This window comes from Rhipicephalus sanguineus, chromosome 1 (assembly GCF_013339695.2).
Source record: "Rhipicephalus sanguineus isolate Rsan-2018 chromosome 1, BIME_Rsan_1.4, whole genome shotgun sequence".
NCBI classification, from domain to species: domain Eukaryota; kingdom Metazoa; phylum Arthropoda; class Arachnida; order Ixodida; family Ixodidae; genus Rhipicephalus; species Rhipicephalus sanguineus.
The window spans coordinates 218,357,073-218,381,271 of NC_051176.1; the positions used below are offsets into that span (position 1 = coordinate 218,357,073).

A 24,199-nucleotide genomic window follows, 5' to 3' on the forward strand; every position below is an offset into this window, starting at 1 on the left:
TCTGCAGCAGGTCTACTCGCGCTCTGTCGCGAGCAAAGATGGCCTGCCATGTACTTGCGTGTCAGTCGATCATTGATGTCACACTAATTTATCTATAAAGCCTTGAAAGCTTATATACGTGCCTTCACTGATGGCCGCCAACGCAAGCACAAGCGTACACGCCGCCGTGGCTTTCGTAAAGTTGCATAAATGTTCGAATGTCCGGTCTGTGTGACACAACCGGAACGAGTTAACAGGCTCTATGTGGACGCACTTTCGCGTTACACAGGAGCTCCTGTGCGCACATGCATGAATGTCTACGGCTGCACTAAGCCTCCTATTTCACCATTCCAGGAGCGGCCGATGGCATGTCAGACCACCTGTCTTTTCTCGTCGCGTGGAAAGATCATGGCGGCGAGCCTCAAGACTACGTTTCGCTCTACAGACGATTCTTCACTACAGTTGACATTCCCCGAAGAGTACGTTTTCACATAAGTGATGTTGTGGTGCAGTCGGGTACGCACTCGTATGAGAAGCTGTTCCAAGCTGTGTGCACAATTAAGTTGCTCGACCAATCGGCCTCAGATAGCGAGCTATCCTCCATGTGCTCCAGCATAGCTCAGCAGTGGTGTTTTCTGGGCAAGGTTGTTCCGTTCAAGGGGCATCTTCAGTGGCTAATCCCCGACCGAGAGCGCGGTTTTTGGCGTGGCTTCTGGCGCGCTACAACTCCGTACGAAACTCACACACCACTGGAGACTCTCTCTTTCGGAACCTTCGCTGGTCTTTGCGTGTTCGCTCAAAGCCACGTGATTTATTCCGACGAAGGCCCTCCAGCCTACTCGCTCTCTTGCGCTTTCAAACATGACGAGAGATTACTGCAAGTGATGCTTTTTTTGAACCACCGTCAAGAATGCAAGCATGCCTCCAGCGCGTTCAAGCTGGAGATACCATACGGCAGCATCTTTAGGGTTGTTGTAAACGAGGTGGAAAGAGATCAAGACACCATAGGCATCTACCTTCAGCTCATCACCCCGCCATTGCTGTATCTAAGATCAAAAAATCCCGGCAGCTGGGATATGCCCAGTGGTAGCGACGACAGCGCATGGTTCAACCGAGTGTTCCAGCTGGGATGTACTTGCTTTTGGTTGATGCGAAGCAGCGACATTGGTGCAAGCTCCGTAATCAAGTTGAGTCTCAAGAACAAACTGAAAGGACGACAAGCGATCAGTTGTCTAACAGCCCGTTGCAAGCGGGAGACAACTTTTCAGTACTCTCCGATGACGACCTGCAAAATTGGTTCTCAGCTGAAAGAGATCAGGAAGCGTTGCAGCAGCAAGGTTAAGCCGCGTCTCGGTTTCTCCGCTTGTTATGCCTTGAGCGCCGTTCTACAGCAAGGAAATAATGGATATTCTCAAATGGCTTTGCTCGCTCGCGACAAGATGGAACAGTTCGAAGAGGACCTGGTTAGCTTTGCCCTCAATAACAGCGCTGCCCTCGAGGCCGCTCTTTTTGCGATCCGCAGCGCTATCGAGGAACACGAGGTTGTCGATATCGTTCACTGTCTGCCGAAGCTATATGAAAAATTCTGCAAGGTCGCTCTTCACCTCCCTAAGACACCCAATGGAACGTGCTTGGTTCGACGTTCTATAGTCACTCCGTCCAAAGTGATCTTGCTCCCTCCCCAGCTTCACAACGAGAACAGGATCCTCCGCAAGTTCGACCCGGAGTACTCGCTAAGAGTGTCCTTTCGTGACGACAATTTGCAACACTTGTCCTACTCGCTCATGTCCGGCTCCTGTCGGCATATGGCAATCGAAAGGGTCGTCACCGACACTGTCCGGAACGGTCTGGCCGTAGGAGACAGGCAGTTCAAGCTTCTGGCGTCCTCGTGCAGCCAACTGCGAGACCACGGCGCATGGTTCTACGCTACGGTGAGTGGTTCTTCAAATACGTTTCATGATCCAACGATTGTACTGTCGTAATACTGAGCCCAGTACCTTCTCAAGAGCTGATCTTTCTGGGCGTCTTACGAAGAATCTTTTGTCGTAAGTCTAATTCTGCGCTGGCCTTGCAACCTATTTGTCGCACACCCGTTGCCACGGGCCAGCAAATTGCTTTCCATCCATCTTGATCTAAGTTTTACACCTATCGCAGTCTAGGCTTACGCACTAGAAGAGGCTTACGCAGCACTCCTTGTTCTTGTCTTTATTCGATAGATCCGACATTTCTAAATGGTAAATGCACTGAGAGTTCCGGCGTGTTGGCGTAACCAAATACAACCCGTTTCGACGAAGAACACAACTAGTCCCACATGCACTTGGCACGATGTTCCTCTGTCGGACACAACGGCCATGCACTGGCGTGTAAAATCTGATTGGAAAAATAAAGCGCTATTTGACGCTTGGGCAATGCTTAAAGACGCTGGCAGGAGAACATCTGACAGTATACGCGTAGGGGCAGGAAAAACTCCTTTGTGAAAAACTAAGTGAATAAACCAGGTTATAACTCTTTTGCTACCATATACGGGGAGGGGGAACGGGGCAGAAAAAGAATCTCTCTCGTCTCATGTAAGGCTAATGACTTACTGCCAGCTACTCCATGTGCAATAATATACCTCATAGCACCTGCACCGGTCACAGCGTTAACCCATAGAGCTGGCGATAAGTGTATAGGTATAGTCTAAAAGTCTCGGCATAATATCCCGATATTGGTCCTATTACAGCAAGTGATCCAAGAATGCCGCTCCAGCATGTCTGATCTAACAAGTTGTCGATTCACTTTGAGCTGAAACTAACAAAGCAGGATTTTCATGAGTATTCCAGGCTTTCTTTTGCTCCTGCAGCTTTAATTGTTGAACAGGGAAAAGCTGCATTATTTCGCTCGCGCTTTCGTACACCCCACGCCTTCGTAAAAGAAAGCAATAAAACAAGTGGGCATGAAAGGTAGTTCTGGTATGAATTACACTGAGTCTTATTCGTGCATCAATCGGTCAGCTAGCCTAGAAGCGTAATTTGCTTCGTCCACCTTTATACGATATACATATACCGCACCTTTGTTCATAGTATACATTTCTCCTTTGAAGTGCCAGACCAAGTCGGCCTCGAGCCACCGTCTGTATATCACCCGATCCGGAGTCTCGGTAGCAGAGACTGCGGATCGCCGTTCCGGTAAGGGTAGGGGAAGGGATGGAACGCTGGGGTTCCCTGCGTCATCTTACCTGCTGTGCATGCTATGCCGTACCATAGTTTTTATTTTTTTTTCCCGCCGTGTGCTTCTAGGATGGCAAAGGGTACTCCACCGATATGATCCGCTACTGGATGGGTGACTTCAGCAGTATCTCGAGCACTGCGAAGAAGATGGCGCGCATGGGCCAGTGTTTCTCATCAACTGAAGAAGCCGTGAAAGTTCCCCTCATCAGCGACTCGGTGCTGGAAGTCCCGGATGTCCTAGGAGGGAAGAACTCTGTGACAAACGAACAGTACATTTTCTCTGATGGCATTGGCATGATTTCTTCAGAACTGCTTGATGAGGTGCGTACACCCGCAGTGGCTTTTATCCTGCTTCCATCCGCAGGAACAATGAAAACCCTTGCACTTTTTACATCGCGCTAGCGTCGACTGCATGGTTTGTCAGCGCCTTATAACTGCAGTCGTAGCCTTTTTGTTTTTCTGTCATTTGCTCTTGATCATAAACGTCATTTCTTTAGCCTTATTCCTTGGAGCATCCGTAGGTTCCTACAGAAGTCTAGCCAGTTCCACGTCGGGAAAGCTGTCGTACTGGGAAACAAGCGAAGCTGTTGCTCCTTTCATTCTGTCCCTTCCGACTTTTCTTTCGTTAAGTCTCGTGTCATCATCCATCGTACACGTTATGCATATATGTATAATTAGTATTCGATACCTCATATAAGGTCATGTTTAAAACACACTTGAAAAAATTGTTTATCAACACCATGATTAGACGCCACATAACGGGCACTTCCCTAGTGAAGTAGAATAAACTTTATAGTTTTACTGGCTTGAATACTGGTGAGGTGTTCACCTTGGATTTGGTCGACCCTGTAAATCCTAACGTACATATGCCGTTGTTACGTTCGCTTTGCATTTCCAGAGCGCTCCGGCAGCGTTATATACGCCGAGTAACATTCACGATCTAAGCTTTACCCCGAATATAAGCTGGCTCCACTGGCGATGAAGGCAGATTAGTCATTTTTGTACTGCAGTTTTACAGCTGTCTTTTAAGTTACCTAACACAGGGCCCATTCGGTAGGTAGTATCGCTGGTTGAAAACTGGCAAAGAGAATCGCTGGATGACAGTGGCCCAGTAACTTTATTGGCTACATGCCCATCCACACGAAGATTATGTTCCATGATTAGACCGCCTATCTGTTGATACTAGACAAACCTGTTTTCAGATATCTCTGGTGTATGCACAAATTTGTCTACTTAAGTCTTATTTTAAGAGTTTAATGTTGGGCGAGTTGGTGTTCGGACATAGTTGGTGTTTGTACATTAATAAGCAGCGCCTGTGTTGGTCTTCTTTTGTTGTGTCGTGTTCGTGGCGCTGCTTACGGTATTGTCATGTTGTTTGTAAGTGTACAGACGGGCATAAAACAAGTGCTCCTATTTAACTTACTCATGCTTTTGTTAATGCTTCGATATGCTAGAAGATACGCTTTGTTGCATGTTCAATCCAAACACCGAAAATTTCTTGACATAATTTTAACGTATTGGGTTAACTGCGACTGCAAACCAAGGAATCGCGTGTTCATTGCATATAACGACGTCAATGGCAAGGAAAACATCTGATTTCAGCGTGTGGTTCTTCTATTCGTAGATTCGAAGATTTCAGTGCGAGCCAGAACACTACTGTTACAAATCACTTTTTTACTGCATAAAATGTCTTGTCACGCAGTACAATCGTATACTTGGGAATAACATTTATGCAGTACAACCCGCTGACGCATGTATATTATGTGTATAAAGTACCATTTCTCGTCAGGATTTGTAGCCATCGCAAAGTCTTCTGTGCAGTATTAAAATTCGGAGCAAGTCGTGTGGCTGTCGCTGCCAGTACTCGCATTTATTAGCGTAACCAATAGCGATTTTGAAGTGGCTGTACGTGCTACCTTAAATTCGCGCCTATACGCGAGTTTTCATTGCCTTTACTGGGCATTCCTTCTTACAGGAAGTGCACAAACTTGAGAAATCTGTCAATCGGTCAAGCAGAACTTATCATGACTTGTTTGTACAATCCTCAAAAAAGTCGGCTGCTTTTTTCGAGGTTTCTACGTTAACTCTGCTTTAGGCGTGCATTCTTTTAATCTATCGTTCTGTGGATTCGCACATGTATTACTCAGGTGCTCACTCTTGCTGGAAGCTGTGAAATCTTTCTTTCTGAATTTTCGAATCGTCAAGCTAAGTTGCAGTTGAATTTGTGCAAATGTATAGCTTTTATTTTTCACAAGGCCGGTAGTTTTTATTTTATTTTTTTTAACAAAACCTGGCCTTCTCGCGTTTAGTCGTCGTATAGCGAGTGTTTAGTGTTTAAGGCCACAATTCAAACCTCTAAAGGAAGTGTGGAGCAAGTTCCATAGCTTGCTAGGGCGTGAAAAGAGATTTGGTTTCTTTGATAGGTGCACAAAAAGCTGAAGTTTCTTGAGACACCGTCAGCCATTCAGATACGCTACGCCGGATACAAAGGCATGCTTTGCCTCAATCCGTCGCTTCCTGGTCGCCAGCTGGTTCTCCGGAAGAGCATGCGCAAGTTCAACTGCGTCAACTCGGAGAACATCGAAGTGATCAAAATTTCCGCTCCTCGTAAGTGCCCAGTGCCTGTTTAATTTGTAGTCTTTCTTTCGCTCTGTTCAAGTCGTGGGAATATGGACCACATTCAAAAGTGTCCAAGTTGCACTAAATTTACCCTTTGTAAACGTAGGTTTGGTTCAGTTCTGATTGCCGGTTCCCTTACAAACTCTGCGATACAAAATGGTTGGTCAGTTTCTTCCATACTTTCGGTACACACTTGGATATATGGGATATACTAGTACGTATAGCTAAGGAATAAAATTGCTCCCAGTAAAAAAATAAGTCTGAAATTCCTTCCAGAGTTACGAGGCCCTACCCTTATTCGCCGCGAGATCGGGCTACAGGTGGCAGCACCGTCGCTGCGTTAGTGCGGGTAGGCGGTAAGCGGTGTTTAGGACAACGCCAAATGCACTGTGATGAGCTTGAACGACAAGGTGTCACCCGCATTGAAGTGATTTTGGCGAAAGGACGGTACGATGATTACACCAAGCGCCAAACCGACACATGCATGCACTCGCAATATTAGTGTGCATGCAAGCCTCTGAAGGCGAAATGCTTGTGTATATCGTTTAAGAATATGTACCAGCATTTGGTACTGTGCTAACACAACGGAATAAGCTGACCTTGGAGGATGTGCACGACGTTCGCACACATGCGATCACGGTGTGGCTAGCAGACGAAGCAAGGAGCCATCCTCACTGCGGTATTTCGTCCGGTGGGCGCCGACTCTGTTCGATCTCGAGGCCAATATAACAACCCATGTATAACCTTTCATGCAATCACTGACAATTTCTGAAACGTTCTAACCAAGTTCAATTGCAAACGTATATGTGTAAGTTATTCATACAGTCGATGTCGTAAAGCAACTCGCGCATCTCGAGAGGTAATAAACATTAAAGATGGCATCCGTCTAATAAATGGCTTGCAGCGGCATGCCATAATGCAGTAGGGACTTATAGCGGTTTCTAGTGCCCCATTGTTAGTCTGAGGTGCCTTTAAGTGTATGGTAACGATGGTTTCGCTCGCCAAATAACTCTTTCGTAATTCTGGAAATTGAAGGTCGACATGGGCGAAAGGGCCTAATGGAATGCTAAGGAATATATTTACTTTCGTGGAGCGCCGTTTTTACAGTTACATCACCGCAGCCCTCGTGCTTTTCCCGCTGTTGATTGTGATTATGAACTACTAGCCTTCGCTCTAGATGAGCGCGGTGGCTGTAATAACCTCGCAGTGTGGTGCAGTGTTCTTGTCCCCATGCATTGCTGCGTGTATGCAGCCGAGTCTTTTCGTCACAGGTGCGGTATTTCTCAACCGGCAGCTGATCACGCTCCTCGAGCAGCTGGGCGTCCCAAGCCGCATGTTCTTCTGCCTGCAGCAGCACATGGTTATGCTCCTCACGGAATCCCTCGTCTGCGACAAGAGTGCGCTCCAGGTCCTCGACACCTACGTGGGCTCTGCGCTCCCGTTTAATCAGCTCGCACGATATGGCTTCTCGCTTACTCGGGACCCCTTCGTGCGCTCCATGCTCTTCGCGGTGTACAGGACATCCATGGGTGAGCGATACTAATAACCTGTCCTAAAGTGACTTCTTTTTTTTATTTTTTAATGCGTAGCAATTACCAGTGGTTCTATAAATGGTCTTACTGGAGCTGTAGCAAAACATCAAACAATGAATCTTTGGAGTATACAACAGCTCCGATGAGAAGCCTTATGGAGATCATTAGATGCAGTTTTGTTTCCAGTTGCTCAGATGACGAGCCACGTGCGAGTGCTGTTTTGTGCGTGTTGCCAAAAAACAGGCAAGCTAAGAAGTGAAACCACAATTTTGCTCATCGCGATCACGTGTAGTTGCACTTGAAAGCAGCTATTTCGCGATCTTTACAGCGGAGTTCGTGCTCTGCCATAGGCTACGTTTATACTACAAATATTACTTTTGGTCTTAACTCTCTCGCCCCTCTAAGTACTGTCCCATCCGGTTAATACTTAATTCATTTGTTTGTGCAGCCTCAGGGGCTGATACACTGGTCGGTAATCACTTGAATCGCTGCTATATCCTGAAATTGAAATCCATGTTGTGGTGCTTTCTAGGTGTCTTTTTTTTTCAGGAACACACTATTTTGTTTGTTCCAGAATCTCTATTATCAAAGTCCCGCATAGCTGTGCCACACAATGCGGGGCGGAACATGTTCGGCGTGCTGGACGAGACCCGGACGCTGAAGTATGGCCAAGTGTTCGTGCAGTACACTTCCTTATCTCCAAAAGGCCCCCATGACGACGGTCCCGAGACTACAGTCTTGACAGGTATCTTAAAGTATTGCCACACCCGCTCCTTTATTTATGTTTTATGCTACCAGCCCATTGCAAGTGTAGCTGCGGACTTGCGCAAACCGCGCCAGAATGTCCGAGAACATTCGAGATTTTAGGATAGTCTGTTATGCTTGAGCGCGCAAACGCGAATAGATGTGTTCATTCTCCAACTAACGCGGCACCAGCGATAAGGCTCGAATGTTCGATGCCGCATGTATAAGTGCCGACACGCCTTGCCGCGGTTCAGTTTTATCGACGGCCGACGCTCTGTTCTCCGCTATCACTGTACAGTGTGTATTGCTGTAGCTTGACTCTCCGTTTCCCGGCCACAAGTTCGGCCAAATAGTTTCATCTTGGACACGCCGAGTGCTGCCTTCGTCGAAGTCACAACCCCGTGGCCGTGACAGCATAACAGACGCTACTCGCACAGCTACTAAGCTTGAAGCGTCGCTAAGCATGCACGCTATCCGTCCCTGCCTTTCGCAAGGCATTGGTCGTCTCGGTCCATATATCCTAGCTCTTAGAAAACATTGCGATAGCTAGTTTTCCCAGAATCGCCGTACTGCCTGCTGTTGCGACACCGGGTTCTCGCTCTGACAAGCGGGGCATCCGGTAGTTCAACGTGGTAGCGTGCCGGTTGGTATGCCATTTAAAGGGCCCGACGAGGACGACCGGGCATGTGCGAGAAAAGGCGTAGGCGCAAAACTTCATTTTACGACCATTTTTGCGTTAGGGAAAGAAAAGTATGTACAAGATATAGCCGACTCAACGTCGAAAGAGGTAACGACTACTACAACAGCAGCAGCAACGACGACAACGGTCTTCGGCACTCGATCCTCTGCTCCTTACGTAGTCACCACACAAAGAATCCGCACCGCTCACTTCGGATTTGTGGATAGTGATGTGAACTGCTCCCAGTTTAGTGGCCGTTGACCTCGTTGATTGGTGCCACTAGTTTGACGGTGAACGCGCCGCCTCCGCAGTCCTCTTGCCGGGGTTCGTTGAAGACGGGTGCCTGCGACATCCACATCCGTCCGCTTTTGGGAGGGGTGGCCTTTTGTCCCCAGGTGGCGGGGACACATAATCCGCACCTGGTTAGCTCATGACGGACAGCAGCTTAGCTCCTCAAGTGGCCGGCTTTTTAGCCAATCGTAACACTGGCGTAGCTCACTCATGACAAAGCAAGCCTTTAAGGCTCTTAATTTTGACATTGTCTTCTATTCAAGGCTATGAACTGTCCCTTTGTATCCGAATGCGTTCACAACCAATCCTGTTTAAAGGGGGATGCGGAGCTAAAAATTTTCGAGAAAAATATGAAATTTCAACTTAATGCTGTGGTGCGCAAAGGAACGAAACACGAAGGAAGGCAAACGAAACACGGCGCAATTTGCCTTCCTTCGTGTTTCGTTCCTTTGCGCACCACAGCATTAAGATGAGTTACCAACTCGCCCAGCAGTCCGTACTTCTCGAGTGAAATTTCAAGTTGTTTTGGATTGCTGGTTCATTAAAGAACATGCTGACCATGTTTGGTTATGCGGGCAGCAGAAAAGAATAAAACGAAGTCTTTTCACGAGACGGTGGCGAGCATTTGCTGCCGAAAACGTCTCTGAAACGCAGTTTCCAAGACGCGGCCGCAAATCGGGCAAAAGAAGCCGAACAGGGACTGAATGCCAGTGTTAAGTTTTTCTCTGCCCCCCCCCCCCCACCCCTTTTAGCAGCGGCGACAGCAGAGTCGCCGGCAAACCGGAACCGAAGCTCGAATTGGCGGAAACATACCACGCGACCTTCCACAGCTCGTTTCGCGTCATTCCTGAGTTACTCGTGCTGTCATTTGTGTACTACTCGGTTTTTCTGTTCTTTCTCCTGCGAGTTCATGACGATCAGCGGGTGGTACGTTTTGAGACCACCCCGTGTTCTGAACACCATTCACAGCTTAAACGCTGCGAAAAAATAAAGACGGTTGGATGCGATTGTCACAGAACAGTGTCGTGTTGAAGAGGAAGGCCATACCTATTAAGCAGGCCATTTTAAGTTTTTGACCATCGAAAGAAATAGCTTGTTGCGAAATCTTTGAACTCATTTTTCTCAGTTTGCACTTTTGGAGAGAGCAAGTCTATTAGGAAAACTATCACTTCCAAACTCTCCAACAGCTGCTTACAAGGCTGTTTCTAAACTGAAATTTTGTCAGGAACAAGATAAGGTACTTCTCTGATCCCTAAGCATTTTCTAACACAAGGAAAAATTCAGATGTGTGACATGCAGCAGTAATGAATGAATGAATGAATAAACTTTACTAAAAGTCCGGGCGAGGCGGGGGGAAGAGGGGAGTAACCCCTGTCCCGTTCCACTCTCCGTCGCTGATGATGGCGTCAGGTGACGGCTTGAAGCCCTTGGACCCGGGCGGCATCCTCGGCTTGCCGGACGGCCCAAAGTTGGTCGGTCAGTAAGGAAAAAATTCTTTGCCTTTAGAGTGATGCCATTTTTACACAAACGTCATGAAAAAAAATACGCCACTGGCCTTATTTTGCACTACAAACCCTCTAGAAGGCATCTAATTATAAAGAATTCGTACATTTTCATTATTTTTGAAATGGTAGTTTTCCTAAGTTGGCATACGTGATTTGTCATGACTCATAGGTTTTTTTTATGCATGCTAGGCTGCTGAAATTTGGAGTATGTTCTAACAATAAGGGGATAATTCATTCCTGAAATTTTCATCAAAATTCGTGCGGCAGTTCGAAAGTTGACGGGTCAGCGCCCTATCCCCCGTTATCATCGCACCTCCTAGTCATCAGTTGCCTCTGAGCAGAGTAGCAGGATATATGCACGCAGAGGAAAATCGGAGAAAGACGAAAGGAACAGCCGAGTCGGTGCTTGTCTGTCGTTGCTTTGTCATTTGTCTGTAGTTACGCTATTGCTCCAGTGCGTTTCCTCGATAATTTCTTCTTTTGCACACACCTGACATCCCTAGCAAGCATGTTTGACTTTTGTAACGGGATAGACAAAAGCGTAGTCCTTCTTCAGATAAGTGTGACGCCATTGTCGATGAAGCTCAGGGTAGCAACAATGAACTTCTCTGCTCTTCCACGAGAACACGTACATGCGTCAGCCGTGTCGACATTTTCTGCATAGCGAAAATTGTTTTCCTATATTCATGCGTTCTACAAAATGAGCAAATTGCTATTGGGGTTTTGTCTTTCACGCAAAAGACTGTGCGCTTGAAGCAGAGGCGTAGCCAGAAATCTTTTTCGGGGGGGGGGGGGGGGGGCGCTCAACCATACTTTATGTATGTTCGTGTGTGCATTTGTATGTGTGCGTGTATATATGCGCGAGCAAAATTGAAAAATTTCGGGGGTGTTTGAGCCCCCCAACCCCCCTTGGCTACGCCCCTGGCTTGAAGCAAGGAGCGCGTATGGATGTCTGGTTCGAGGGCCAAAGGCTGCGATAGTTTTCAAACTTCTTATGCTATTCCTATCGTAGTGGGCACGCTTCTGTATTCAGTATTCTTTATTCCGTATTCGAATTCCTTCAAAGAAATCCGCTAGGCTATACTGCATCATAAGCAACTTCATTGCCTTTTACATAAACAGAAAAGTGACTGAATAGTTCAGTTGCGAAGTAAAATGCCTGTTTTCACAGGAACGGTGCTGGTGACGAAGTGTCCTTGTCTTCATCCCGGCGACGTGAGAAAATACACTGCAGTCAATGTAACTGCACTTCATCACATAAAAGACTGCATTGTTTTCCCAGCAAATGGACCGAGACCGCATCCTGACGAAATGGCAGGCAAGTTGACAGATATACGTGTGCTGATGGCAGAGCTTTCAAAAAGGGACCCTGCAACACTTTTTCAGCATGGTTAGAACACGCTGCCGATCGGTATTCGAGGCTCCTGAGAACAGGCGAGCCAAACATTACAGCGCAGCACGCGGCCTGGAATTTAAAATTCTGTCTGCTAGAAATCATCCCCTCTTCTAACTACGAATGATGCCATATACCCAAATCACTTCGCAATATACCCAAGTCCACGGCCGTTGGCTGATTTCAGCACGACAAGCTACATAGTTATCCGTGGCCGCCGCGGGATGCCGCCACGTGCCCGCACGCGCTCTCGCGATCACACTGAATGCAAGCCACGCGTTCGAAGAAAAAATGTAAGTGTTCAAGGTCATGACGTGCGCTGACGAAGGGACGCATCTTCTTGCCCCTTGTCATCCACCTCTCTGCGTAGCTTTCAGCACGCTCGCTGGTACGAAAAGAGAAAGCGCTTCAATCGTGCGGCAAATCCCTGTAACTCCGCTCGTACTTGACGGACTCTAAAAATTTTTGCGGCAGTCGATTCGTGAGGCCATAAGCTCTTTTAATGAAGCCATTAGACGATTACTTGGAAAAATGTTGCAGAGTCCCTTTAAGGTGGACCTCCTGCGTGTGTAGATTGCGCATACTTAGCGTGAGCACAGATTATCCTCGCTTCAGATCACGGATTTTCCGTGGTTATCACGATGCCCCTTGTACATTATTTTACTTCGTAAATTTTCCCGTCCGAAGTAAACATACAAACTAAGGTCACTTTCAGCAATATCCATCATTAGAGTTGATGGTTGGGTCCTATAGGGTCCTAAAGTCCGGTGGTCTCCTAGGAATGAAGGCTCTCTGTTCGCATGTAGAATCTTCGGATATGGCTTTGGCCAGGCCAGCTAGAACCACCAAAGGTGCGAAATTTCAGCTGGCGTTGCAAAGGTTTCGTATGGGGGCGACCATAGGTTACGTATAATTGCCTACATCTACATAGACCAATGGAGGATACCTGCGTGCACGTAGCTCTGCAAAAAGAAATGCCGAGTTCGTAATTTTCTCAGGCATTCACAGCAAAAAAAATCGCATTACGTCATATATGCAGTATTGTATAACATAGCTTTATTGCATACGGAAGTTCCTAAAAGCAAAATAAGTATCCGATTGTCTAAGGTGCGAGACGAAAATTTCGTTTCATAGAAGATACCATTCCACTCAACTGTTCTTGAACTGTACAACAGCGGAGCCACCGCACTGTCGTAAAAGTTCTCTTCATACACATCTGAGAACGGAGCAACCAGCCTATCTAAACGCGGACGATGTTATTTTAAATGTTCCTTGGTACGCTAAGCATATATTGCCAGGGGTAACGCGAAGACCAAGCGCAATTCGTAGCAGGACATAGCGAAAACAGCGGAGCTCGGAGACGGCCGTACTGCCAGCCAGAGCTCCGTAGCGCATGATACTATGTTCTTGCATATATGGTAACTGTTGCAGAAAAACGTTAATACATACGGGTCCTTTATACCAGTCTTCTCTCATCATTGCTCGCCCAACTCAGGTATTTAACGATAATTTTCCTTGCAGGTTCTGATTTAGATGGAGACGAGTATATTGTCATCTGGGACGAGAATCTTTTCTTCCCGGGTCCCAACAGAGAGCCTATGGTGTACGGTCAAAAGCTACCTCCACAACGATCGGAGCATAATCTGGTAATTACGGTCTTCATACAGACGCTACTGCCGGGGCATGCATTAATCGTCAGCTGTGGCTTCAACTGTAGTTGTAGTGACATCATTCCCGCTAAAGAAGCGCTGTTGTTGATGATTCACGAGATTTGGCGGGAAAGTAGTCGTAGCTACTAAGGTTACTGCCCGACAAGACAGATTTAAGACGGGCTACCCCCGCAAGGCGTCCACCTTCTCACGGTTTCAATAGCGCTGCGTACCGGAAAAATGGGAGGGGTGGGGAATCATTCAAGCAAATGTTGTATCCACTTACAATTGGTAATACGTGTCTACGGCAAACTCTTGTCGCAGAGTCGGTGAAAAGGATAGTTCAAATTTGGGCTTGTTGGTTCGTGTTCATGTTGTATAGCGTACAGGGGAAATTACGAAAGGAAGTGTATCGCTTCGGTCTTCCTTTTGTAGTCTTTCGCTCTGGCTATACAACCTGTCGTTCAAATGGTTTTCGCGATGACCGAGCAACTCGTCTATTACGCGTAGTGTACTTTGTGGCAATTCAATTAACTAGTGTTCTCTCATTTACTCTCATCGCATCTTTCCTATACACCGTATAAACCATTCTCAAGCCTGCCCGCGTGCCACCACAGACGCATTGCCATGAAATGCTTTGAAAGCTGTCTAAGAGACATTTTATTTTCTTTTTGCACTCTTTCAAGGTCGACAGCATGGCGATGTTCATCTCTGACTACATTCTGAACGACAATGTTGGTGTCATGTCCAACGCCCACCTAGCCCTGGCTGACAACCTTGAAAGAGGAGTCTTTTCGAAGCCATGTCTCTCTATAGCGAAGAAAATCTCAACCTGTCTCGACTTCGCAAAGACTGGTGTTCCCGCTCTTTTGGAAAGGAACGAAAGACCCGAAGAGTACCCAGATTTCATGGATAAGGGCGGTCACAAAAACACGTACCGTTCTGGTAAAGTTCTCGGCTACCTGTACAGGTTTCAAAGGTTTCTAGAGTCTGTCGTTAGCTCTAACTTCAGCAGCCACCTCGTTGACAGCGGCAGCAATATCAAGCTGCTTGAAATGTGCGGCTGGACACGTTACAAGTTAATCGTGGAGGACCTGTTGGCAGCGCACGAGTCCGACATGGATCGCATACTCAAGCAGTACGGTATAAAAAGTCAAGCAGAGATTGTGTCCGGATACCTCAACGAAGTCTCGGCCTCCAACAAGGGTCACTACGAGAAGAGTAACGTTGAAGTTCTTGTCGCGAAGCAGTACCGAGCGATAGTGGAGTCGACACGGGAGCGATTCTTCAAAGAAGTTAATTACGCGTGTCGCATGGAAAACGCGCTGTCAGAAGCAGATAAAAAGCAGATTCTTCTGAGGATGGCGTCCGCGTGCTATATGGTGACTTACTGCAGTACGCAGAAAACCTTTTCCAGTTTCCCTTGGTCTTTTGCAGACGTTATTCTTCTCGTCATGGAGGAGAGTTCATATAGGCTTGAGCGGACGAGCAGGAACCTTCTCGTATCCCGCCTGGATGATCAGCTGGTGGCTGCTGAATCCCAACACGCGTCCAAGAACGTGGCGCTTGGAGTGGTATTGAAGTGGGCCGAGAAAGAAGACTTGATACTGAAGACAGAAGCCGTGAATTGTGCTCGGATTTGCAAAGATTGTCTAGAAAAGCTATTCGCCAAAAGTGCACTTGCAGAGGAATCCGCGCATGCCGAAAAGGACCCAGAGAATACGAAGCCACCTTCCACTGGTCATTACGTCACTTCCTTTCTACGTTACGTGAGCAGTTCCTCCGTCGTCTTTCCTGAATGTGATGCCTGTAGCCGGTCATCACAGACCCACACCCTGACAATGGCTGCACTCAGGACTTACAGCATGTTGTCGATCTTGTGCGATCTCTGCCACCTAGGTCTGCCCTGCGACGCAAGCCTTCACGAACCCATTCAGGAGATAAAAGAAGGCAACTCTGTCCGCATCAAGGTAAGCCGCCTTGATATTTTCTATCTGTTAAAGTTCAGTCAATTGTATTTTTGTGGAGTTCGCTCTGGGAAATAGAGGGCTAGTTTACATCGTTTCACAATATGCTTTTATAACCAGTGGCACAGTCTTCATGGCTACTAAGCTGTTCGTGTACTCGATGAAGTTTACCTAGGAGTTCGAATGCACTGTCTACGATCTGTTACCGGCTGTACTGTCTAAGCACTTTCGCAGGTTCAAAGTTGCTTCATGCTTCTCATTCAACTCGAGTGAGTTATTAAGTTGTAGCAGAAGCGCTGTGTCGAAATTACCCGCTCTGTAATCTATCGCTCCATTAAAGTGAATATTTCCTTCGCTAATAGGTTATTGGTTACACACCCCATATACCTTCGAGCTTCTTTGCCAATAGTGGCATGACAGTTTCGAAGAGTATCTCAAACAACCGGGTTAAATAATGCCGGCCTACATGCTGCAAGGGGCTTTCATTTTTGTTTACATGGGCCATGGTTTCCTTGGCATAGTTTTTGCATGGTATTCCTTTAGCTCTTACGAACAGGAGCCACAGTGTGAAAAAGACTGTGCACTCACTACGTTAAAAGGTCTTTGGACGCAGTCTGCCCTCTTGGACGATCCTAAATATTGTAGATTTAATAATACGCTGTCGTGCGCTGATGCAAAACTGCGACAAAACGGCACGCAATGACAAACAGAACTGTTGGTATGCTTCGCTTGTCGCATTGTGTCGAACTCTCCTCGCTATATACCCTGCTGCGCTGGCTTTTTTTTTTCCTTCGTGCTTCCTGTGCCACTGACGCATACGACCTTGATCAAAGAATCTTTGCTTCCGAATATGGTTTTAGTGCTATTGCGGACGCGCGTCTAATAAACTTTTACGCCTTTCGTTGCATCTCTTCCTTCGCGTTGCGCACGTGTGGTATTTTCCCTGAAACTGAAGGGGCTCCGACCCACACACAGTTCCCAAACGTCGGCATTCTTTCCGAGCAGTGTGCAATTAATACCAGATGAGGAAAACTGTTGCCCATCAGCGCACCGATAGGGAGACAGTTGAAACATGTTTTTTCAACCACTGATTATGACGTCAGTTTTACGGGAGTGTTTTCGTAGCACCTAGGCAAACTAGCAACCGCGCAAACTAGGCATTAGTAAAATGTAATTAACGCTCATCAGTTAGGAAACGTAATTCGGCCATATTCTGCTGCCGGAGTTGTGGAACCTATCGTATTCTTTTCTCCTCTTGTGTTGGTCACAACATCGATGGAGGCGAAAATGCTTGAGGCCCGTGTACTTACATTTAGGTGCACGTTAAAGAACCAGATAGACCAAATTTCCGGAGCCCTCCACTACGGCGTTCCTCATAATCATATCGTGGTTTTGAGGCATTAAACCACAACAGTTATTATTGGTGGCCACAATATTCGCACATCAATTCTTAAATAACCCGAGGGGCAGCACGTAGGCTGTGGTGAGGAAGGATAGCGCCTGAGTCTGCACCATTAAGTAGCTTAAAAGTACACGTTTAAGAAATCGCCGCTGCTTGTTACGCTTGTGCAGCGCCGTACGGCGGTATACCAATGAGTCGCTCCGTTCTGGAAGTCTGAGCTGCGGGAGTTTGACGTCAGACACACAACGTGAGAAATTCGGATGCTCCTAGTTCAACTTAAGGACTTAATACAATGAGCATTTTCTGTGCATGCAAACACGAATTTACTCGGTGCGCTCTGTGGATGACGGTGGTGCAACACAGTGCGCAGCATACCACGGCAGCTGATCGTCAGCCTTATGTACGGCGCTACCACTTGCGCAGGTGTCCAGCCCAGCCTTATGGGACATACTGGTCCACAGCCAAGACGAAGTGGCTGGCCTGCTCTGCTCTTGGTCCGGCGTGCAGGAGGTTCGCATCCGGCGCGGCTCCGACCGCTGTAGCGGCCAATACATAGTCGTATCGTCGATCGGCCGTGACTGGCAGCGCTGGTTTCTCGAAGAGCTACTTCTCCAGCCTTGGTTTGCTCGCGCCGTCTTGACGCGCAGCCTCGCCGAATTCATTCGTGCATAATTTGTTTTGACGCAGGTGTAAGACTGCACGTGCAACTAATGCATACATTTTATCGAATTTCACTTTTAACCTTTTGACAAGGACGTTCCGCCACCATGTATTCTGGGCCATGGTCCCGCGAAAAACTTCCTTCTCCGCTGTGGCATGTCCTGCGGGCACGTACCTTTCTTTGTACTCATAAAATTGTTGTTCAAGAGATTTTTTTTTCGTTTCGCGCAAGGGAAAGTACATTGCATCTGTTAGTCAAACTAACTAGCGCGCATCTCTGTAACAACTGTTTTATTTGTACTTGTTTTGTGTACACGTTATACGCTTTAAATAAAGTGACAGATATAGCTTTCTCATCGAGTGGCGTTTGTATACACAAATATTTGGGGCAGGGAATAAAAAAATTCAGCCGACATTAACGTTCCATGGGCGCCAGCCCCTACAGCATTCGGAGAACGTTTGCTTCACTTGTGCATACTTTCGGCGAACTTTTAGTCGTCGACTTCCATAGCTTCAGTGTGCACGCACTCCACTAGGACTAGCTTGTTCGGTCGTCCACTTCAATGAGTCAAATGACGAATGACTGTTCTGTAGTGGGTATGTGCCTTATGTTGGCTTTCAATCAACTCGTTCAAGTAATCCTTTGCTATCCCGACAGTTAATTGGCCCGTTACTAACCTTATTCCATACAGTGGGACTTCGGTGACGTCCTGCACCTAAATCACTCTGTCGGTCAAATATTTCCTGCAGCTGAATCCCTGGGAGTAAGTTTTAACGAATTTATGCTTTGGGACCACCAAAATGCCTACTTACGCACTAAACTTTCGAAAGCCGTAGGCATTCTAAGGAAATATATGCATTTTCTCCCAGACCATCAGAACAGTCTAGTATACAGCATAATTGCTGTCTGGGCAAGTTGGAATTGGTTATGCATGGTCTAGTACACACTGCCTTGTTTGAATCGCACTTGCGTTACTGTCATCTCGTATGGGGAAATCGTACTAAGAAAGCCCTGCATAAGCTTATTATAATGCAGAAAAATGCTCTACGAGCGATTGCTAAGCAGCCACATGATACGCACGCATACATCGCAGTTTACTAAACTCAGAATTTTAAAATCTGAAAAGTTGTGTGAATTTCAGCTACTATCTGCCTTTAAATGTGAAACACGTAAGAACACACATATCTGAACACTTCCTATACAACGCTTCTTTACGCTCCTTGAGGCGCACAGAACTTAACTATGGTTGAAGTCTAGCATCCCTCAGGTTTTAAATAAACTTCACCTGACCATAGAGGGACTTCAGTGTTCTTTCGAGCAATGTTGTATGCGCTTCTTGCATAAGGCTTATCTGGTGTTTTAACTTCACTGGTTACATAATCAATGTAGTTTCCATGGTGTATGTATTATTCAATAAATATTGCTGCTGTTCGTTTTTGTGTACACGTTCTATTTACTTCTGCTAAAGTGTCCGCTACTTGGTACTGGGAGGTGGGGGCCTGTCAAGCTAAGTATGTAGAGTTTTTTTGCCACATATCGGCCCGCAACGTGCTAGGGCGCGTTCAGAGGGACCAAAATAGTTTATTCATCCATCCATCCCCAACCACATCTCTTGCGCAATTTGTTGTACCTTGTGTGGTAAGTAAATAAACTTCAAACAACGTAATATGAAATGCGTCCTATACAACTCTTACCTTGAACCAGTAACTCTGTTTTACTTGAAAGATGTAAATGTTATAAAGCCCTCAATAAAACAAGAACTCTTATAAAAGAGTGGACCCAACGCTCTACTTCCGGTTGGATGGGGGCGAATTCCGGCGTGCTCCTTGAGAAACCTAATGTCGCTTAGCCATAAAAAAAAGCCCAAACTTAGCGCAGCCAATTTCTAAGTAGTGCATCTAAAAAAAGGCAGGCCTAACCTTCGCCGGCATTTTTCGCATGGATTCCTCACAGTACAAGGTAAACAAATACGTGGTGGTCAAGCTTTCGTAGCAGATAATGCGTTAAAAAAAATGGCTGTTTATAGTACTGATCGCACCAATGCGAGGGGGCCACTTCAGGTGGATGTAAAAATAAACTGAAGTGACTGCATATCGGGTAACAAAAGTTGTTTGCGATCAGAGGGCGCAAACGTTTCTTTCTCTATGTGGGCATGCGAGTAAGATAGGATTTTTAGACTTGCAATTCGAGACGAGTCTGCAATGGAATGGGCACTGCAAACCTCAAATCGATGGGTCCTTTGCGCTGCGCCGGCTTTCGAAGTTCAAAGCCCAACTAAACGGGCGATTCTTGTAAAGTCAATGAAATTTAAGTGTACTGCTGCTCCACCTTTGTTACTTTGTAAAAATTAGCAGTACTGTGCGTTCGCGAGACTATGGTGAATTTGCCCTTCACTACAATTTCTTTCGTAGTGGGCTAGTTGATCAACAGCTGGACACGTGCTGCATATCAGCATATTTTGCGGTGTTTGTATCTCGGGTATGCAGGAAATCCCCGAGTGCAGTGGGATGCTCCACACTGCGATGAAGTTTACGCTACAACAAAAGTAATTTGTATTCATGTCCGAATATCCGACAATTGTTTTATCACTTGAAATCCATACAACACGGATTACAGAGGTGATAGTGTTTAAATTGTGGCAACGAAAGAACATGTGCGTGCTCGGCACTATTCGCCCTCAAAACCTTACTCATAACATAATCACAATTTGCGATAAAGATATGCAGAACAGTCATTAGTATTGGAGTGACAAGGAAAAGTATATACCGTAACTTATTGTAACAACCAAAATATTCATACTTTCGCGAAAACTTTCGGTCAAACCCCACAGACTTACTCAAAACCTCCAAGTCGTCCTTAAAATTTTTGATTGGCACCCAGATGGCTTAGATGTATACGTTCAATGCCGACGCATATTTCGGTTGATGCAGTTAGTTTTACAATTCTTCGGGAAAAAATAAATGTATGTTTCAAACAACTTGAAGACCGTTATACTCCCCCTTTTTTTTTTTTTTGAGATAGCAGGAAATATGCATGCGCGCGAACATTGGCGCAAACATAACTGATCTCGCGTTGCGCGCCCCTTTCGCTTATCGTGCGTTCTGAAGCGTTGCAGTGGAGAGTGACAAAGCAGCTATGGAAGACCAGCCAACCAGTGCCTACAGAAATTCTTGTATACTTTCTCGCAAAATTATTTCTTCGCGTAGAGATGCTTACTTTTATGGGCCAGAAGCATCGTCCCGAAAGGATGCCGATAACCGCAGCACCATGAAGGCGGCTGAATTCGACGCTTATCTGGTGATCTAACTATCTTCACTTTTCAATGAAGGCGTTCACTCATGATGCAACATAACTCGGCAAACGCAAAGTTGGGGCCCCCGAAATTCAGATAGCATGCATGAAGAGGAGCAAAACGCGTACGTTTGAAGGGGCGCGTGGTAGCAGGCTAACTTTACGAGTGCGCTTTTTGCAGTGGCATGGACGCCCCCCCCCCCCCTCCACCCCTCTATTTGTTTTGAAAATGGCCTTATTAAATGTTCAACATCGTTTAATAATAAACCCGCAGCGTCCCTCATAATCATATCTTGGTTTTGGGACAGTAAACCCCAACAATTATTGCGATAGCAATTATATGGACACTCTCGGCGGATTTTTGCTATCACCGTCATGTCCCGTATATGTATGTATATATGCATAAAGGCACAAATAAAAATAATTCAGAAGAAACATATGCTGAAGCGCGCTACCGGGGATTCGAACCTGCGACACCTCGCTCCGCAGCGCGCTGCCTTAGACAATTTCGCCATGCGTCATTCGTTCTCCACGATACTAACGGCAGAATACAAACGCAGGCGGTGTTGGTGGTGTTGGGTGAAACGCACGGGACGCCACACGTGGCGAAATTAAAATTATGCGAGACGCGCGCCATACTGCATCGTTTCCCGGGCTGCGTTTGCGTGGTATCGCTGTCGACCCACGCTAGTTTTCCATTTTGTGGTTGTAGCGCCACGCATCTCGTGGCAAGTCGCGGCCAGGGAAAAAGAAGAAGAGCGTCCCGTGGCTCGTGGTGGCGCTATCTAGTGGAAACACTTTGATTCTCGTGGGCTTATGCCACAGGAGGGAAGAAACGAGACGGCTGAACCAGAATCACAGTATATATCTTACACCGTGACCAGAATCCTGAGGCTAAAATTACAGCGTGAACGCACAAGACACCCACGAACAAAAACGTACGACATAAAGCGCTGACTAACAACTACTTTGTTCTTTCATACGCCAATGCATATATAAGCCCAAGGCAACCTTACCGCACATGCGCACACAACAGTAGCTCTAAACCAAAACGTGTAACACGGATGATAGTGTATTAGATACGCGAAGACATGCAATCATTTCAGATGGGTGCGGGGACGAAGAAGTAAAGAAGTGAAAAGAACAAGGAAGTGCGTTTGCGCTGTAATTTTAGCCTCAGGAATATGTTCCGACTACACCCAAATGAAGTTTTATTTTAGTGACCAGTATCGACGAAATCAGGGAACGCGAGCCGTGGCTTCACGTGCCACTGCCAATCGCCGTCTTTATTTTCTTCTCTTGAGGTTGCACGCTTTCCGGTTTTGTTCGCCGTCCAAAGGAGGGCGCTACAGGGTCTTGGGACAACGCGAGCGCAAGAGTCCGAGAGTGACTTGCGTTCTGCGCATGTGCCCTGGCGGCTCGCAAATTTATAGGTCCCCAATTCTAAAACTCTCAGTGTTTCGCCGGAGTTGGGATGTGCGCCTCCGACTTGTACGTTGACATACAGGGCGTGGTCGACCGTGTTCGCGCGCTCATCTCTTGAGGGGGAGTTATGTAAGCCTTGTGCTTTCACCGCAAAGTTCGCGCTGAAGCTATGGACCGCACAAAGGTCACTTTGTTCGCTGCAGCGGCCACGTTTGCGAAAGGAGTGAACTGCTAGCTAAAAGAGCCAAAATAGGGGCTAGTTCAAGTAACAACTGTGACAGTTCGCACTCGTCCTGTGTGTACCTGCGCGTTCTTTTCGTGCGTTCTTCTTCGTGCTTGAGCAGCGCGCAGCAAGTTTCTAGCTGCTTGCCGTTCTTCCTGTGGCATTCATTGCTTCGCCCTTGAGGCGAAACTGTAACTTTTATTATCGTTTAATAATAATAAATTAAAATGCAATCTTCTTCGCGCACTGAAGTTAACAAAATTCTAACAGAAAGTTAGTCTTAGTTAACTTACTGTCATGTTCTTTATTTCAAAAGTAACTTTTTTCCAAATAGTATTCTTCCCTCCTCACCTAGTCAAACTCCAATCGTAATTTCTACTATCCGCATTGTTGATGTTTTCTTCAAAAATGGTCTCCGACCGCTTTTCGTTCACGACCACGTAAATCGACCTTTCACAGCATTCGGACGGTTTAGGACGCTCTACGACGAACTTTGTTTTTATACACTTAATTCAGCCTCAAGTTAGTGCCGCCGGGAACGTAGACAGTTATAGTTCTCTTTTAAGGCGACGCCGAGACATGCACAAAGTGCCATGGATCTTTAATTCATACTCAGAGACGACACTCACCGGTGCACCACGTATCTCGAAGCCCACGCGCGGACTTCGCTGGCGCGCCATCAGTGCAGCCCCGAGGCCACACGCCGTCGGAAGTCACGCAGAATTCGCGTGGACTACGTCGCAGGTGCCACTGGATGGCGCAACGTGTCATAAAAGAAACACAAGCTAAGAGAATATGTGCAGCCACCACTTATACATAGCGCGTTTCAGTGATGGGATGTAGGCTACACTTCTTCCCTGTTATACGCATTAACGCCGACATTTACGGTGAGATGAATTCGCGAGATGAGTTTTCCTCTCTTGACCTCTTTTTTTTTTTCACCATCTCCAACCTCACTTAGTGAGCTTGTGAGCTAAGTGAGCTCACTTAGTGAAAGATCACCTAAGCTTTTGGTGAACGAAATAGAAATGTTACCGGATGTGTTGAGCTTCGGTAATTCATTTAATTTAGTGCATGTTGCGAACGTTTACACGTTCGATTCCTTGCAGACGTTGTCTGGCACTCTGTGATAGGCCGACGGAGTGTGGGAACGAGATTGCAGCGTCACTGGCAATGTCAGAACCCTTTAAAGACGTTGTTTATGAGCCCAATTAGTCGGTGCAAGTGTGAGTCTTATAAACTAGAACAAAATAATTATTGAAGAAGCAGCGGGTTTTTAGCAGTAATTTGGCATATGGACCTTTGTGTGCTATACCGACTCTCTATTTAAGCCATCACCGGAAGGCAAAGGCGTGGTTAATTGATATAAAAGGCTTCGAAATCGTGAAAGGTTGCTATCTTAAGGGAATCGCTATTTGCAGACGGGGTTGTTGAGCACTTTAATTGACAGCGGCTGTAAAGGTTCCGATCGGCAACAGCAGAGGGCCTGTAAACGAGAATATAAAAGAGTGACCTTCATGACAACACACTGAAATGGATGTCCCCCGTTTCGTGGTCCATGGCCTGCATGGAAACGGCACGGTCTAAATATGAAGACCTGCAGCGCGCAGGCGGGTGTATACGTTTAAGA

General features: G+C 46.6%; 1 protein-coding gene across 1 annotated transcript; it reads left to right on the forward strand.

Annotated features, from left to right (window-relative positions):
• The first annotated feature begins 333 nt into the window (after nt 1-333).
• LOC119372084 (uncharacterized) lies at nt 334-17,724 on the forward strand. The gene is made up of 9 exons (XM_037642541.2): nt 334-1,910; nt 3,258-3,509; nt 5,612-5,795; nt 7,079-7,336; nt 7,914-8,084; nt 11,730-11,876; nt 13,473-13,597; nt 14,287-15,570; nt 17,393-17,724. The coding sequence occupies exons 1-9, from the start codon at nt 348-350 to the stop codon at nt 17,639-17,641; spliced, it is 4,233 nt and encodes a 1,410-aa protein (XP_037498469.1). The 5' UTR covers nt 334-347; the 3' UTR covers nt 17,642-17,724.
• Nucleotides 17,725-24,199: the final 6,475 nt, after the last annotated feature.